This window comes from Fundulus heteroclitus, chromosome 12 (genome assembly GCF_011125445.2).
Source record: "Fundulus heteroclitus isolate FHET01 chromosome 12, MU-UCD_Fhet_4.1, whole genome shotgun sequence".
Classification (NCBI taxonomy): Eukaryota; Metazoa; Chordata; class Actinopteri; order Cyprinodontiformes; family Fundulidae; genus Fundulus; species Fundulus heteroclitus.
This window is the reverse complement of record NC_046372.1, coordinates 43,403,897-43,421,270: the sequence shown is the minus strand read 5'-3', so window position 1 is coordinate 43,421,270 and position 17,374 is coordinate 43,403,897. Positions and strand designations below refer to the sequence as shown.

The 17,374-nt window shown below is 45.3% G+C and overlaps 1 protein-coding gene across 2 annotated transcripts; it reads left to right on the top strand.

Moving 5' to 3' along the window:
- rab35b (RAB35, member RAS oncogene family b) lies at window positions 1-17,223 on the top strand. Of its 2 annotated transcripts, XM_012849263.3 has the most exons (6): window positions 6-332; window positions 2,792-2,842; window positions 3,776-3,899; window positions 12,657-12,781; window positions 12,912-13,036; window positions 15,039-17,223. In XM_012849263.3, the coding sequence occupies exons 1-6, from the start codon at window positions 281-283 to the stop codon at window positions 15,165-15,167; spliced, it is 606 nt and encodes a 201-aa protein (XP_012704717.1). In that variant the 5' UTR covers window positions 6-280; the 3' UTR covers window positions 15,168-17,223. The 2 variants fall into 2 exon arrangements, with proteins under 2 accessions (XP_012704724.1, XP_012704717.1); XM_012849270.3 differs by lacking the exon at window positions 12,912-13,036 and having other exon boundaries at window positions 1-332; window positions 15,039-15,145.
- The last annotated feature ends 151 nt before the right edge of the window (window positions 17,224-17,374 follow it).

Sequence of the window (17,374 nt, the reverse complement as noted above, 5' to 3'; positions counted from 1 at the left end):
CTGCGCAGTGAGGCCGGGTCGCTTGGGTGCAGCTCCGACAGAGAAGGAAGCAGAGTTTCCGGCTGTTTGCAGCGGAGCTTGAGGATTGGTGACGCCGCGAAACCCCGAGAAAAACGCCACCGGCAGCGGGGGCTAGTAGTTTAAAGCGTCGGCGCTGTTCCTTTCCTCTAATCAGGTGGGATCTGGGGGCAGGTGGGGTTTCTACGGGACAAGGGGGGACCTGAGCGACAAGCCGAGCGAAGAAGCTGCACAAGGCGGAGGTTAGCCACCAGCTACCGGCATGGCCAGGGACTACGATTACCTCTTCAAGCTGCTCATCATCGGTGACAGCGGTAAGCCGAAACCGGGGATGTGGGACGGGAAGTGGGCCTTGTCGTATTTTTTTTTTTAATTATTTTTTTCTAAATTTCATTTTAATTGCTACAAGAAGATGGGGGAGAAACACAACGGCGTCCCGCGGCGCTCCGCCCGGACGCGTTTGCCGCGTGTAGTTTTATGGTTTTAAGGCGAAAATAATGTGGGGAAACGTACACATCCGCCATGTTTCTGTGCCAGTGACAGGGCGGAGGTTGTGTGTGTCCGGACCGGGCACGTCAGGCCGGATACCGCCCGCACACCCTCCGGGGTTGCCTCGCGAACGTTTTTTTTTTTTTTTTTTTTTACACGGTTAGACATTTGTTGGTAACATCCAGCCTCTGACCTGCGCGGCTCCACCGGGGCTGCCGTGTCAGTCTCACTGGCCTCCTGGTTGTAGCCGAGGCTAGCCCAAAGCTAAGCTAACAGCTCCAGTTTCGTGCTCGGCAACGGAAGGGAACTACTTCTTAGTGTTTGCTGTGTTAGGCAGCGGACTAAGCGGCGGTTATAATTTTTTATATAAAGATTAAATGTGCGTAATGTTGTCAAACTTGCTAGAGGAGGTTCTATCGGTTCGGTCTAGCTACGTGGTTAGCATGGAGCTCCCTGGTGTTGGAGGAGTTGAGCACCGCGGCTGCCTCCCAGCAGTGAGCCCAGGCTGAAGGGAGAAACAGAGGGCCGGGTCCCACAGCTAGGTGCAGCCAGCTGGGTGTCATGTGTGTCCCTGACCCGGTGGGAGAGGCTCCCCGCCACAGGTGACTGTCTGCAGTGGTCAGAGCTGCTCCCTGGGCACTTGGGCGCCTTCGTAGTTCAGCTCCACCCGCCTTCAGGAGCAGAGTCCCATCCTGCTGGTTGTCTGCTGTTTGCTGGGGGAGTGGGTGGGTGGCAGGGTCAATAATCTTTGCTTTCACTGACCGCTCCAGTCCTGGCACCCTTCCCCATCAGCTGGCCAGTCAGGGTGCAGAACAAGGCAGCACTGCCACCCTTCCACAGCTTCTCACACACAGGCCCCCCAGTGTCCCCTCCTGCTGTTTTGGAGAGAAGCTGGCCTCTTCGGGTTCAGCCGAAGCAAAAGGCTATTTTACTTAATGCTCTCAGTGCTGCTGTCGCCTGTTTGCCACATAGTCTTCTGATATCTGGGTATTGGTGATGCAAAAATCAAATCTGTTGGCGATCAGACGGTGAAATCCGTAAAAAGTCACATTTGTTTTGTTTCGTCAGATTCCTCAAACATCACTGAGAGTCAGTATTGTCCATGAAAGCCTGGATCTTCACCCCCGAAGTGTTTAAATCGTTCAGTTAAGCCATTCCTGCGGCCTAAAGTCTACTTTTATCCGCCTGCATGGAGGACAGAGTGACCCGTCAGCGCCGCTCCTCCACTTGCTGCTGCACACGGCCGGTCAGCTGGCTCAAAGAACACTTTCTCTCATACTCGCAGAGTCTTTTTGGGAATATTTCCGGTGCAGGAAATGAACTGGAAGCTAAATATTGGCCGCCTGTCGTTCTCACGAGCCTCCCGTTGTTTTTAACTACACTTTACAAGCCGCGTCACATAAAACGGTTAAATAACGTGATAGATTTGAGCTTTAAAGCTCCCTGCCCATGCAGTGACAGTGAAACCTCGACGTTTTCACTCAAGGTGAACGTGTGATGAGAATCTCCTAGCAGCAGAGCGCAGTTCTGACACGGCCTTATATTCTGTGCAGTTCTGCCCCATTTCATTATATGCAACCATTATAAGGCCCGCCATGAATTAGCAGCCCAACAAACGGCGACAGTGGAGCTGCTCTTGGTGAGAAAGTGATCTATTCTGGGGTTATTTTTCCTCTTCTCTTTTTTTTATCCCGGCAGCTGGAAGCCATGGTGTTTTTTTGAGACTTTTCTTTGAAGCTTTGTCCATTGTTAGTCTGAACAAAACCTTGTGCCGTAGAGATCACAAGAGCCTGTGACCAATCAAATGTTAGACGACAACAGCAACACAAGTGCAGGCTGAGGAACAGGCTGGAAAGGAGAGGCTGAGCTGGAAGCACAGAGGTAATCTGTTGAGAAAAAAGCAAGGATCCAGCTCAACAGATCCTGGTCATCCTTTTTCTTTACCATCATTTAATTACGAATATATATATTTATTTTCTTTGTAGATTCTCTGTCCCTCTGAAAGATGCTTTCATCTACTTTATTGTAGCTTATCTGAGCATGTAAGGTGTGCATAACTTGACTGCTTTTAAGAAAAGGTCCTAATATGTAGGTACACGAAGGTTAGAGCAGCTGGTGACTTTCCTTTTATGCTGTTTAATCGTCGCATGACATTGTCCGATATAATGTGAGAGGCTGACATTTAACTCCCCAGAGCTCTGCATGCGAGGACAGGGTTTAGGCACACTGCACCTCGGGAACCTGTCGCAGTCTAACCCTCTTCCTGTGCTTGTTTCCTTCTCAGGAGTGGGGAAGAGCAGTCTCCTTTTGCGATTCGCAGACAACACATTTTCAGGTTTGTGGTTCCGCCGTCTGCTGACACATACACTGCACCTATAAAAAGTGGCCGTACCCCCTTTCCACATATTGCCACGTTACAACCACAACCCTCAATGCAGCTGGGGTGTGTGTGTGTGTGTGATAGACCAACACAAAGCAGTGTGTAAGTGAGTGGGGAGCCATATGATGCATGGTTTAACATTTGTTACTAATAGAAATGAAGTGTGGGCTGTTTTTGTATCCAGCTCCCTTTACTGACAGCCCAGGTTAAGGTGCATCGATTTAATCTCAGCATAAACCCATCTGGCCTCAGAGTTTTATTAGAGAGCCAAGACCAAGGAACGCGGCAGAGAGGTCAGGGAGAACGTTCTGGAGACTTTTAAAGCAGAGTTATGCTAAAAACAGAATGTCAAGCTGTTATCATCTGCAAATAGAGTATGACGCAGCTGTAAAGCCTCCAGGAAATGGCGTTACACCTAAACTAACAAGCCAGTCAAGGAGAGCCCTTATTAGAAAAGCAGCCAAGAGGTGCTGGAGGAGCTGCAAAGATCCACAGCTCAGGTGGATGCAGGCTGTGGTGCTCTCACCAATGTCCGTCTTCACGGTAGAGAAAGAAGGCAGCCATGTGAGGGAAACGGCAAACACAGGGAGCTAAATACAAGACAGGTCTGGAAGAAACCCCCTCATAAGGCTGCAAAAGACTTGAGGCTGGAGCAGGGTTCACCTGAATAAGTCACAATCTGTACATGTTAAAAATGAGAAGACTGTGCCCTGTTGTTCCTCCAGTCCAGCAGTTCTTAGTGTTGGTCTATCACATGAAATCCCAATAAAATGCATCGCAGCTTTTGGATGCAATGTGTGGAAAAGGTCAGCAGGCATGGCCACTTTAGCGACCATTGCCACATTTATGCCCGCTGCTGCCTACATGTGTGTTTCTTGCTGCTGACAGGTAGCTACATCACCACGATAGGCGTGGACTTTAAGATCCGGACAGTGGAGCTCAACGGGGAGAAGGTGAAGCTGCAGATCTGGGACACAGCGGGCCAGGAGCGCTTCCGCACCATCACCTCCACGTGAGTACATCCACTCACAGCCACAGTCCAGCGCTCTCTCAGTGCTGCCGATTGAAGCTGAAGCCACGGGTGTCGCTTTGTGGCCATCAAATGAGATATCGTACGAGCAAGCGGTTTGCAGTCGACTAGATGGTGAAGTTTGTGCCTCACTGTGAAACTGGGTGGGATTTCCCACAGCTCCTAATTACAGATGTAGGGAGGCTGTATGCTACAGCGCTAAATGATGAGAGCAGATGTACGTCTTCATCCATGTTTTTATCGTCCAAACAAAGCACCTGGCCTCCATGAAACATCGCTGCTCCCCTGACCGCCTTTAGATCAGACAAAAGGAGCATTTACAATCTGAGCGAACAGCATTGTGTCCTCATTTAAATTGTGCTGCATTACCGTTAAATGTTGTGACTGAAACTCAGAGGACCTGAAACAAAGTGAAGGTGATCCTTTTTTTTAACAGAGGCAGGTCCATTTATGGTTAAGTAGCGTATCTGTTGCAGCTACTGCTCCGCTGCAGCATCCACTACCAGCAGTGGGCATTACATTACGGTTGCTGCAGATGATCAAATGCTCCAACGGAAAGGAAAGGGCGTAGTCACAACTATGGCGTAAAATCACCTTGAGAAAAGCTTAACTCCACGCCAGGAGGTCCCTCTACGTTTCCTCTACAGCATGTGTTTTAATGCAATTAGGAGTTCAGTCAAAGGTAGGACACACACCTCTATGAAGGAACCTGCTGCATTTTTGTCTTGCGTGTGGCAGCCAGGAATCTGCAGGTCAGATCTCAAAGGAAACCTGAAACGAGTATCGGCCAGAGGAAGCCTGATTGGTGGATTCTCTATATATGGATATTAGAAACTAACTTGTCAGCAACACTAAATATCAGCTTCGTCTCTCCGCAGCCAGCACCTAGCATCCTGGATTTAGATCTAGATATCCTAGCTGCAGTCTTTAAAACCCCGGTGTGTAGGATTTTCACACTTCCGTAGCATCTAGTGGTGCGCTAAATGAATTACAAACGACCTCGCCGTTAAGAGCGTAATAATTACTATAGAAGCCGCGGAGTATCATGAAGGTGACGATGTCAACATGTCCTCCATGTATTAACTACTGCTAACAGCTAATAGCTACGGTCATCGTGTGAAATAGTTTTTGGCACTATTGCCAAGTCTGCTTGTTTTTTTTTTTTTTTTAAAGTCGTTTGCAAATTCCTTGACTCATGTTTTTTTTGCCTCGTGTCTGAACGTCCAGTGGCTTAATTGGGGTCTGATATAAGCGACTATAAAGATGAGTAAAGAGAGCCGATCTTGCTGCTGTGCTACAGACAGTGAACGGGGCGGTTGATATCCCTCCACCTAAACACAAACTAGAGGGAGACAAAAAACCGAGCAGTCTCTGCCAGGAGGACAGGAGTAGCTGCTGGACCACACTGCCCTGTTTCTAACATAAAACCAAAAATAAACGTCCCTGTTATATTGAGTTAACTAACCTGTCCAGCAGAAAGTCTGCAACCTCTGCATCACTTTTAAATCGCCGCTCCCTCATGAATTAGCTCATCCTGGTAATAATAGCTGCGGCGATATAGACTCATTTTCTCCTGTTATTTTTATTTTCTTGGTTACTTTCTCTTCCCTCTAACTGGGCAAAGAGTATGAATGGTCCTCCGTTTAAACAGAAAACAGCAAATAGAATGATCTACGGTCGTCTTTGCTTGTTTTTACTCCCCCACCACCAACTGCAGGTCTTCATGACGAACACAGATAGGGAAAACGATTGTGGCTGACAATCAGGAACGCAACATGGCGCCTCCCAGTGGGTGCACCAACACCTATGTATTTATAAACTAGTAATTCAAAGCTTTGAGAATGCTTTCATATTTGATATTAGACTTTGGCAGAATATGTATTTCTAAAAGCAATATTTAGTTTTTGCTAATTAAGCCAAATTAGTTCCGCACTGTCCCTTTAAGATTGGCTTTCTAACTTTGCGTAAAGTCTGCATGCACTTCCGGGGTGATTATTGCACTTCCTTGCAGCCTGACTTTGAGCTGCAGTGCTGAGTGGGAGTGATTTCATTTCAACATTGGTGAGTAATTCAGCAGAAAACTGAACCCCGGTGACTAAACCGTGGCAGGATTGCAGTGATTCGTGCGACAGAATGAGTTCAGGAAGGCAAAGCATCCCAAACATCTCAAGTGATTAACGTGCCTTGTAATGATGGCAATGTTAGACCTGTTTGCCTGACTGTACAATGTGTTCAGTGTGTCGTTGCTGTCGTCTGCCTGAATGTCTCACGTCAGTGAGCCTGTGTTCAGCGTTTATCACCAGGATCAGCTATAAACCACAGTCTATGGACTCTGTGATTTACTCTGGGTGGCACTGGTGTTGGGCAATATTTATTGATTTCTTTACACTGTTCAGGGTTCCTTAAACCTACCAACTGTATAGTAGTAACGTCTAATCAGGCTTCTGATCTGGACTCATTATGTTGGAAGCCAATTTAAGGCTTTATATCGCTTTTACACTTTATTGTCCTCTATTCAAGGCACTGCGGAACAATGTGATCTAAGTGATCACATTGTCACTTAGCATCCTGGTACACAGACAGGCCTCATCAGCTCTCAGCGGGCTGCAGACTATCCAGCTGAAGACCCGTTGCAAAATGACAGTGACTCCATGGGTCATCGCCCTGTACTTGTAGGTTTAAGTCCTGCGTTGCATGTTGATGTTCGCCAAGTTGCGTCGAGCCAGTGTGAGGGTGTCTGAAGTCTGCGTTTTGTGACTACAGATGAACGTATGCGGCTCTAGTGTCATAGCACTTCGTTTAGTGGGTATAATTAGAAAAGGGCTGTATGAGTTCAGTCTATTTACCACACAGAAGGCAAAACAGGCTTTGTTAGATTGTTATCTTGGTGCAGCAGAGGCGTTTGTCCTTCTGCCACACTGGTATCGCTGCTTAGATGATGCCTCGCGATGGTTTTTCAGGTTTCAGTTTGCACCGCTTTCATTTCATTTGAAACAAACTTTGAGTCTCTGTCTCCTTAAGTAGGAGCCTGACTAAACAGCCAACGCGCCTCTATAGAAAACAAAGTGTCCTTCCTTTTACAATAGAATACAATAGAATGCCCTTTATTGTCATTATGCTGTATAACGACATTGGATAGCTTCTCCTTTTCAGTGCAGACAGAGTATAGAAAACAGCCCTATTAACAGGTAAAATACTAAATATTGAAAATACTGAAAATGTGTTGAAAGTAGGGCTGCAGCTAACCATTATTTTAATAATCTATTATTTTTACGATTAATTGATGAATCGGACAATAAAGGTTTTATTTTCACTTCAAATGTTCTATTTAGGCAAAAAAGTTGCTACTCAGGGGGTTGTGTTAATATTATATTAGGTAATAAATAATTTTGCTTCTTAATAAAGAAGTTTGTGTTGACTAGATTGTAAGTCATTTAATGGTCAGTATATGAACAGTGAGCTGACACAACAAAAGTGAAGCTGTAAAACTGGGACGTCAAATGGGGTTTGGTTGAAGCTCACCTTTGTTCTAGTGCATCTAGGAGGAAAATTGGGCATAACAATGCAACCAGTGCAGAAACACCACTTCTGAGAATCAAACAAACCTCCTGCCCATTTCAGACTGTTTCAGCACCAGCTGCATTTTATGTAAATACTACATGCTACGTTTGTCCTACATATTTTTTTTTCCAATGACATCTATTTTATGTTTTTTTGCTTATGTCTTATTTTTCTGTACATGTTTCAACAACAATGAAGAATCTTGATTCTTGAAGTAAGTTTAGATCGCTGCTCCTCTCTCCCATACAGTCCCTTCACTCAGACTTTGTCAGCAAATTGAAACTGAAAGCCTAAATCAACCAATTATTACCATCAGAATGAAACTGTATTCCAATCTAGAGGGCTGGTTTATGATCCATAATCCTATCGACGTCCATCTAAACAATTGTTCCGATTAACTCGTGAACATCCAGCGCCTGCATGTGGGGGATGGACCGCAGCGCTGTGCCGGGTTCCTTGGTCCCGTTTTCTCAACAGCAGGAGTTCTCAATCATCTCAGTACCTGGTGCGGGTCCATTATATGCGCTCAGAGCAGTCAGAACCAACACATCTCCGCGTTTGTGGTCAACAACCCAGCTAATGTCAGTTTCTGCTTTAAAACGGACGTCATGATCAGATTATTTGATTTTGTGTCAATATAAACTGCTGTTTCGGATGCTTTCTTTTAATCCGAACACATTTTAATCACATCAGGGCATGTTGCATGTAAACAAGCTCCTGTCATTAACCGGCTAACGAGCTAACAGCCGCATTAGACGAGCTACCAGACTGACGTTCAGGCAGCAGCCCGTAGCACGACTCCAGCTGCGCAGGACTCCGCTCACAGACCCCAGCCGAGTGCCGTTGGGGTTTCCTCACTTTGAAACGGAGCAAACGTCAGACATTGTGACGACTTTCCCTGCTGTTGAGCTCCCATGGCCGTCATCAGTGACTCCATGTTGTTTCAGGTCCTGTTTCACTGTGGAGCTCTCGTATGTTACTGATGGTTTTTGGTTTTGTGAAGCGCGACAAGCTCCCCATCTTTGGAGGACTTGGTCCCAGCTGTGCGCTGCGTCTTCATTTGTAGAACCTACTACAACAAAAAAGCATTTGAAAATCCCGCCTCGCTCCGTTTACACCGCTCTGCAGCCGGCCAGCATTGACGACCGTCTGCAGGTCAACAGCTGAGGACCGGGCTGTCCTTGCTGATGCTGCGAGCTCTGCTGAGACACTGTGGTGGAGAAGGCGTCCATCAGGGAGGGGAGCCGGCAGCCAGCGATCCTCTGCCTGGGCGCAGCTCCCGTACCGCGTGGACACAGTACGTCAGGAGGCCGGCAGCAGCAGTGAGAGTAAAAATGTCTGACTTTGAGTCTAAATGTTCACACCGAGGCGTGTTTTAGTCAGCTTGACCGGGTGGCACCGATTTCACTACATTCACTGATGCATAAAGGTAGGACTTTTGAGTTTGCTGCCAGAGCTGATCAAGCTCAGACCCATCTGGTTGCACATTCCTGTAAAATGAGCGGATTTCTTCCGAACGACTCCTCCGTGCATCGGTGGCTTTAACAAGCAAGATGTGGCGTCGTCATGGCCGACTGGCGTTAAAACTGAGCTACAGTCACTGTAGTTGATGCAAGATATAGCTGTAGCAAAAATAATACCGCCAGGCAACAGGAATGGAAGCAGATGACGAGTTGAGAGGAAGTGCACTTTTCAGACAAAAACGGACGGAGCTAATTAAAGTTAATCCCATCAGACTTGCAGCAACATGTAGAGATGTAAAACGGTAAAAATGTGCCCTAGCTGGCACAAACTTTATATGTTTAATTAAACCCCATCTACTTATAGATTAGATTTGCATGAAAAGGACATCTTTCCATGGTGCTAGAGTAGAAATACCTTTTATCTGTCCATAGTGGCGACAGTCATGTGTACCAGCAGCAAAGTGAAAGGCAAAAAAACACACAAGGTAAATGGAGACTGCACAGTAAGGATAAATTTCCAGTATATGAAAAATTGTACATTTATTCAAAATGGCATCATTTGATTCAAAGAAATGTTTTGCGTGTGTAAATTGATGTTTAAACAAGACAATATTCAACAAATGAAGAAAAAACGGCGAGAATATAAACACCTTTGTTGGGATCAGCGACGATTCTAAAGTCTTAACAGCTGCTGGGAGGAAGGATCTGTGGTGAGGCTCCCATGTGCAGCGTTGGCAGAGGAGGGAACATACACCCTTATCGCGATAACATGGAGACCCCTGCGGTAGATAATACGGTCTCATGCTAACAGCTAGCAGTTCAACGTCCTTGTTGCTGTTTGATAGCTACAGCCCCAGAGTTGCATCAGCTGTCATCCACAACGAAGCCAGCATGACCAAACTGATCTTTGTGTGTAAAGGACACACCCATCTGCACATCAGTAGGGCTCTCTGATGCCCTACTGATGTGCAGATGGAAACCATATCATAATACTGTTAACTATCATGAAGATGATGATGATAATGATGATATCAGGTGTTATCCACCTATTTTCTTCCTCTTTCTCATCCGTGCATCCATCTCCGACCTTTAACCTTTTGGACAGGGTGGTTTGTGCTCACTGTGAGCATCTGTTGCTGTGAGACTTCGTCCAGCTGGTTAAACATCACACTAGCATAGAAAATACAACACCTGGAATATATTAACCATCAGTTATTGCTCTCCAAACAGTCCTTTGCGTTGTTATTACTCCCACTGATATTAGGAAGACTATATATTGCCCCCCCCCCCCCTTTCATCAGTCAGAGCTTTCTTTAATGTGAGCTTCGTCTCACACTGGAGGAACCCTGAGTTCTTGTCCCTTTGTGGATTTAGCAGGACCGGTGGGTTCTGCTCCTGGGAGACGTTGCACCCGTCGGATGGGCCAAACCAGTTAGCTGTGTGTCCGCTGCAGCGTGGACGAGCAGGAATCCAACCCTTCCTGGAGGAGTAGAGTCATGAGGCAGTGCGGCTGTTTTCATGCCCTGAGGAGGATCCGTGTCCCAGTTTAACAGGGCTGCTGCCACTTCTGCAGGAATCCCTCTGCAGAACAGGAGGCCTGTTCAGGCTGATTGTCATTGAAGTGGAGTGTTGTGGTGCCTCATTAGGGCCTAAATGAATTTCAGGCTGCAAACGGGCTGTAGGCCCTGACCTGCTGCGAGCACTCGGGCAGAGTGACCTGGGGAGGCAGCCATGTGGTACACCTGGTGCCGAAGTAAGACTCCAGCCAAACTCAGGGCGCTTACAACTTTCTAGATATGAAAATATCACCCCTTTTCTTAAGAATGTAAGTAAAGACAGAAAAATTGGCAGAAAGGAAATAAATAAGATGGGCAAAAACAAGCCGCAAAGCTTCGGTCTCACCAAGAGCCATGTGTTGGGCTGCGTGGCCACGAGAAGACCTTTGATTAAAGCATCCTGCTTTGTTTTTCCTGCAGCATCGGGTCTGGCCTCATTGCCTCTGCGTACCGTGCATCGTCTCCATCTACCTGCTGCCCATGTGCTGTTGGACATTTGGGACACAATCAGAGGATAAACTGTATCCTGTCCGGTCACATGTGCAGGAAGGCTGCCAAAGGCTTGTTTCTGTTTGCTGCAGCGCCGCTCCTCTGGGGAGGCTCCCTCCGTGACGCTGCTGTCGTCAGAGCCACAAACTCTCTCCAGCTAAGCGCGCTGCGTACAACCCAGCTGCCTCAGAGGCTGCGTTTTCGAGCACCGTGCATTCTCTACAATGTCCGCATTTACTGAAGTTTAATGAGAAATGATTTAGAACCAAATGACTAAATGATTATTAGCGGAGCAGCTGCTTAAAAACCCGGTTTTGACAATAGGAGGATGTTCCTGTAACATTTGCCAGAGACTCCAGAGTCCAGGAGCCTCTCTTCTGCTCAGCTCACTGTTTGTCTGTAGGGTTTAGGTCTGGCTGTGGAAGAAGGTTGATTTTAGTATCTGGGGAGCTATTTCTTTCCTAACTTGGTCATGTGGTTTGAATCTTTAACTACGTTTACATGGTAAAAAGTAATTGGAATAAAAAAAAAAAACTTCTCGTAAACACGGCAATCGTAATATTGTGATCAGATTAAGCTCAATCGGAATGAGAGGGGCGGTTTATGCCCATTGATGATCCAACCAACATGCTTGTCAGACTCGAGTTATTCTGAATGTGGATCTGACGTTAAACGTGACGCATTTCCACATTGTTGAGTGGCGTAAATATGTCGGGACACAAAAGTGTCGGGGCTCCCCAATACAACTTTTCTATTCGAAACGTTAAAAGAGCTCAAAATTCTTAAATTATTCACTAACAACTCAACCATAATTAGAACCTGGTGCTAGTCCAGCCTGGCCGCCGGGAAGACAAACTCATACACATTATTGTGAAAACTGCTTTGTTTTCTATTTTTTGTTGTTCGGCAAAGACAGAAGTACTTCTTTGTCTGTTTCATTTTTTTATTTTTTTTTAAAGGGAAATTTGATAACTGTGCATGTCAGTGGTTGTATTCTGAATAAAGCCTGGTGCATAAACAGGCACATCATGATCAGATTAATTGATAGTGTGCCCTTTATAACAGTACAATCTGATTTATCACTCTTTTTTTAATCTGAATACATTTGAATCCCATTGTGAATTTTTGTGCATGTAAACATGGCTACTGATCTCTTGATGAAGCCTATTTTCAGTTAATGTGTAAAGTCCACCAGATTTAGTTTTCCTCTCATGATGTCATTGTCACTGTACGTAACAGTGGGCCTGAGGCGGCGTCTGCAGGGTCATCCTTGGTTTCACACCAAACCCACCTTAAGTGTTTTTTGGTGCAACGCTCCGCCTTATTCTGATCCGAGCAAAGCCGGGAAAGTTTCAGCTGAAGTCAATTTGAAGTGATTATAAGACGTACCAGTTGGTTTGCCACTTTATTTTCCTCACGTTTTTCACTGTGAGGTTATTTTGCTGCAGCAAAAGAGCTCATTTTAAGCTTTTATAGATCTTTATGAGGCGTCTGTATCTGCAGGTATTGATTACATTAGCTGAATAAGCAGTGGATGAAAGCTGATGTAGGGGCTCAACGTTTCGCTCTAGCTGGGCATACAGATGCTTTTGCAACCTGCTTGTGGTGTTTCTAAAGGCAACAAGGTCCCAACATGGATGCTCACCCTCCCGTTTTCTTTTCCTCTCCAGATACTACAGAGGAACGCATGGGGTCATAGTGGTTTATGACGTCACGAGTGCCGAGTCCTTCGTCAACGTCAAACGATGGTTACATGAAATCAACCAGAACTGTGACGACGTGTGCCGAATATTAGGTGGGTTTTCTCTTCCCCGCCGCTCCAGGAAGCCCGGCCGCCGGTCTGAACGCTGCACGGGTGTCAGAGACCCGCAGGGAAGCCCCCCCGTCTCAGCAGCCCGCCAACGCTTTGCTCTCTGTGTTTTTAGTGGGAAACAAGAACGACGACCCCAGCTCCAAGGTGGTTGAGACGACCGACGCGCAGAAGTTTGCAGAGCAGATGGGAATCAGCCTGTTTGAGACGAGCGCAAAAGAGAATATCAACGTCGAAGAGGTGAGGCACCGCTGATTTAGTCCCATCTTTGACTGCATTTTCAGCTTCGTGTTTCTTTGGATATGTTCTTACCAGCTTTGCATATCCAGATTCTTACATTTTTGCTCATTCTTCTTTGACATAAAGACGTTTTCTCTTTTGCCACCGATTCTCCTTTGGGCTTCGGCCGGACTCTTTACATGTGACTGTGCTTTGAGCTAAACCAGTGGGGTCCGACCTGTAAACCTTTTGGTCCAGGATTGCCAAGTCAGTAGTACTTACAAGCCAAGAAGACATAATAAAGACACAAACAAACAAGATCACAGAAAAACTGTTATGAACTCTTTTTAGTTGCTCAACAATAAACTGAGTATGCAGTATTTTAATTAAACTTGAAAATGTTTGCACGTTTGCCTTATTAATAGAAAGGCATCTAGTTTTGAATTCTTTAGAGCTTGATTTGAAAAAGAAAAAACTGTAGTTCTCTTTTCTCAGCAATAAGAACAGCTCAGTCTTACACTGGAAATGTGAGCTGAATTTAGTCAAGTTTAATAAGTTTAAAAGCAGGTTTTGGATGAAATGTCACTGGATGGGTGTGATTACTATAAAATGGAAGAGAACGTAAAAAGTGTGGTTATTAATTATTATTAAAAGATGAATAATGTGTCATACCTAACGTTTTCCATTATAAGCAGATTTTAATTTGTTGGTAATAACTGTGCCAAGTCTCCATCTGCAAGGCAAGTTTATTTATAAAGCACTTTTCAGTAACAAGACCATTCAATGTTCTGGTCACAAGGAGCCTGGTCGCAGCTCAGCTGAAGCTGCATGGAGCTAAAAACAGGAGAAATTTGGAGGAAAACCTGTCAGATGCTCCAAAACACTTGAGGTTCATGCTCCTGCAGGTCAACGAGCCAAAGCATAAAGCCAGAGATGCACGTTGTCCTACACGGAACAACATCCTGGACAAGCAAGCACTCGTTCTAGCTTGGGGATCGTAAATACAGACATTTTTATGATTCGACCCAAAAAGTTCACCGTGATCACGGAACTAAAAATTCCTGGACAGAAATCAATGTCACTCTTGGAGTGGAGAGACCTAAATGTTGGAAACAGCTGTGTTATCTACTTCAATGTGTTGTGGGGTGCAGTACGCTTGGCTTAGGAGCGAAACGCTGCCCTCTAGTGTCTAGGAGAATACTGCTGCTTTGGAGGAAGAGCCGCGTGGAGCATTAATGCTGCAGACGTTAATGCTCAGCGTACGTGAGTCAAGCGTAAAGCAACAAGCATAGGGGGAACAGAGCTGTCGTTGTGTGGCTCAGCTTGTCAGTTTAGATGGACGGACTTTATTTGTAGGCCGTAGTTGTACCATACTCTTCAGATGATCTTATGAATGATGGTTTTGAACGTATATGCTTTCAGATGATGTTTTCAAATCCCGGATATTATTCAATGTTGAACCACGGACTTTAAGACTCTCCAGTGCTGCCTGACCGACAATGCGGGTATTTTTTGCTCTCACTGTTATGTTTGTATTACTCGATGTCTGTAAACTAAAATTTATATTACATACAATATTATTGTGACAAAGAACTATAGGATTTTAGTAAATGTAGTTTCTAATACAATGCCTCGCCACTCACTGTAGCATGTAGACCTAAATATTTGTTAAATCACATCCTCTTTCAAATATTCACAGCAAAGACTATTGCATATCCAGTGTTTTCGCTAGCGGGCAGCCCTACTTTTAATTTATTAGTTAGGTGACCTGTGAAGCCTGCAGAAATTATTGCCTTGTTTCCAGGGGAGTAAAGAGGAATAAATACGATGCGTATCATGCATCAGCTTGTGTTGGTTGGTTTGTCACATAAAATCCCTATAAATGTAAATGCAGTTTGAACGTTGTTGCAATACATTGTAATTAATATGTATTTTTGTGCAATAATGTAAATGACTAAAATCAAGATTTCATCTGGCTCTTTCCAAAATTGAAATATTATATATGTAATGTTGCTTTTCACAGATGTTCAACTGCATCACAGAGCTGGTGTTAAAAGCCAAGAAGGAGGTGCTAGCCAAGCAGCAGCAGCAGCAACAGAACGACGTGGTCAAACTCACCCGGAACAGTAAACGAAAGAAAAAGTGCTGCTAGCAAACTGATCCCCGAACGGCTGGAGGCATCGTCGCTCCACACACTCATTCAACACACCATGGGACTCAGAGCATCTAAATTAAAGAGCAGATAAAGATTTATTAAATATACAGTAAAAGAGAAAAAAAAATCAAAGAAAATACATGGAAATATGTCCCCTTTGGACAAACTAATCCTGAAGACTTTAAAAAAAGAAATTGTACAGATTTTTATGAAATGTCAGATCAGGTTTTATTTGGAAGGCATCAGATGAGCACTGTTTGACCTGAGGTCCTTCTTTGGTGAAGAATCTGAAGCCAGCATCTGATTGACGCGATGCTCAGATTTGCGCGTGCATAATCCCCCGTCTTCTTCTCTCAGTCTCTCATCTCTCCTCCTCATTCCACTGCACATGGGACGCTCCAGGCCGAGGCTGGCCCCACACCCGAGTGGGAGGACTCGTATTTCCTTTACCTTTTTTTTTTTTTTTCTTTTTCTTTGTTCGATTAGTTGTTTTTGTGGCGGGAGCGAGGACTTTGTGCACGGCTCCAAAGAAACAAAGGTCCCGGCACCTCTGAAGAGCATACATTTCAGTCGCCTGTGTTCCTGCAGCCTCACGCCAACAGATCATGAACTTCTCAGTTTCATTGTGTTTGACCCGATTGGAGGGGGAGGGGGGGGAACCAAACCCAACAATGAAGTTGATTAGCGAACATTTAGCAGTAGACGTAAAGGACGGAACTGGTGTTTTCTCGTGTAATGTTTTTCTTTTTTCTGTGTTTTGCCAAGCTTCCCCTCCTAAATCATGTAACTTCCAGTAGCGCTGAGCCAACGGTGACTGATCTGATGTTTTCTATTATTTCTGGTTTAGTTTACTTGCAGCAGAGCAGTTGAAACCACTCCGGGAGCTCTGATTGCACTGGTCACTGCAGTCTTACTACCCATTCAAAGTTTGCTTTAAATCTCTTTTCATTCTCTTTTTTTTAACAAAAATACTGCCAATATTATAGAATAACCAAATTATGTATAAATATATTCGGAGGCCAGCAGAGCCTCTCATTGGACTGTTGCCATAGCGGCCCTCGGCTGGCCAAGACCCAGGGTGAATCGCCGCGTGATGGGACCCTGTTGAGTCCTCAGGAAGTGCTCCCTCCCCCCTCCCCGCTCTGTTTCTGCTGCCACTAGCCTTGTGTTCCCTCTACACCCACATATCAGCGACGGACTCACCATCTGCAGGCGAGGAAACCGGTTCCTGCAAGGCATCGCTGGGACCTCGTCCTCAGAGCAGACTGTTTTTTTTTTGTCTTTTCTTTTGGTTCTGTTGTGATTTTATTTAGCAAGGGGGGGAGGGGAAATCTGTGTAAACGGTAAAGACATGCATTCAGCGTGAGAACTGACTGATCTCACGCTGCAGAATATTAACAGCTGTCTGTTTCAAGTCCTTCGTGATGTTTTCCTCTCTTGTCACCGCCCTGCAGCCTGTTCAAACTGAAACGTTAGCAGTTAGTGTTTTCAGCGTCCACGCCGTCGGCCTCGTTAAAACAAGAACAAATGGGAATGAGCTGCAGCACTGGATCCCCGTGTCTGGACCCGAGCCACGCGCCCCCCCCCCCGCCAGAGACGCTGGAGCAGCAGCACACAGCATCTATAACTGACATTTTTATTCGTTTATTTAGAATTGGGAGAGTTTGATTGCAAGAGGAGGTGCTGTGGAGGTGTTTGTCTTCAGAGCGGGTTTTGGCAGGTTTGGGATCCTGATGCACGCCAAGAGGTCGCTCTGACCTGAAGGGCCTAGAAATGGTATCAGAAATCTCACTCTTTGATTTCTTTTTATATATATATATATATAAATAAATATATAAATGTGTGTTCGTATTCAATATAGAACATACACACAGAAGTGGCACACCAAACTGTGCATGTGGTACACATGCCTCGTGTGCTGTGGTTCTAAAACACACTCGTCAGCTGTGGTTTGCTGTACACTGGAGAAATGCAAAAGATGTACTATTCAACTTTCCCTACATGAATTAATTCAGTAATAAACGTTTTAAAGAAATAAATATTTGACACATAATGGTTGTGTCTGAATATTTTTGGGCCTTTTTTGTGAATAAAATTGTAAAGTTCTAAAGTTTGAACTGGTGTTCATACTGATTTCATAGCCGGTCAAAAAAAAAAAAGGGTCTGGTCCTTAAATTTTTTCGTTCGTTTAACCAGGTTGCAAA

Excerpts from the sequence above, each read along its gene's own strand:
- rab35b (XM_012849263.3), top strand. The coding sequence starts at position 281 with ATGGCCAGGGACTACGATTACCTCTTCAAGCTGCTCATCATCGGTGAC. Across the intron at positions 2,843-3,775 it reads CGCAGACAACACATTTTCAG|GTAGCTACATCACCACGATA; the intron begins GTTTGTGGTTCC and ends TGCTGCTGACAG. Across the intron at positions 13,037-15,038 it reads AGAATATCAACGTCGAAGAG|ATGTTCAACTGCATCACAGA; the intron begins GTGAGGCACCGC and ends TGCTTTTCACAG.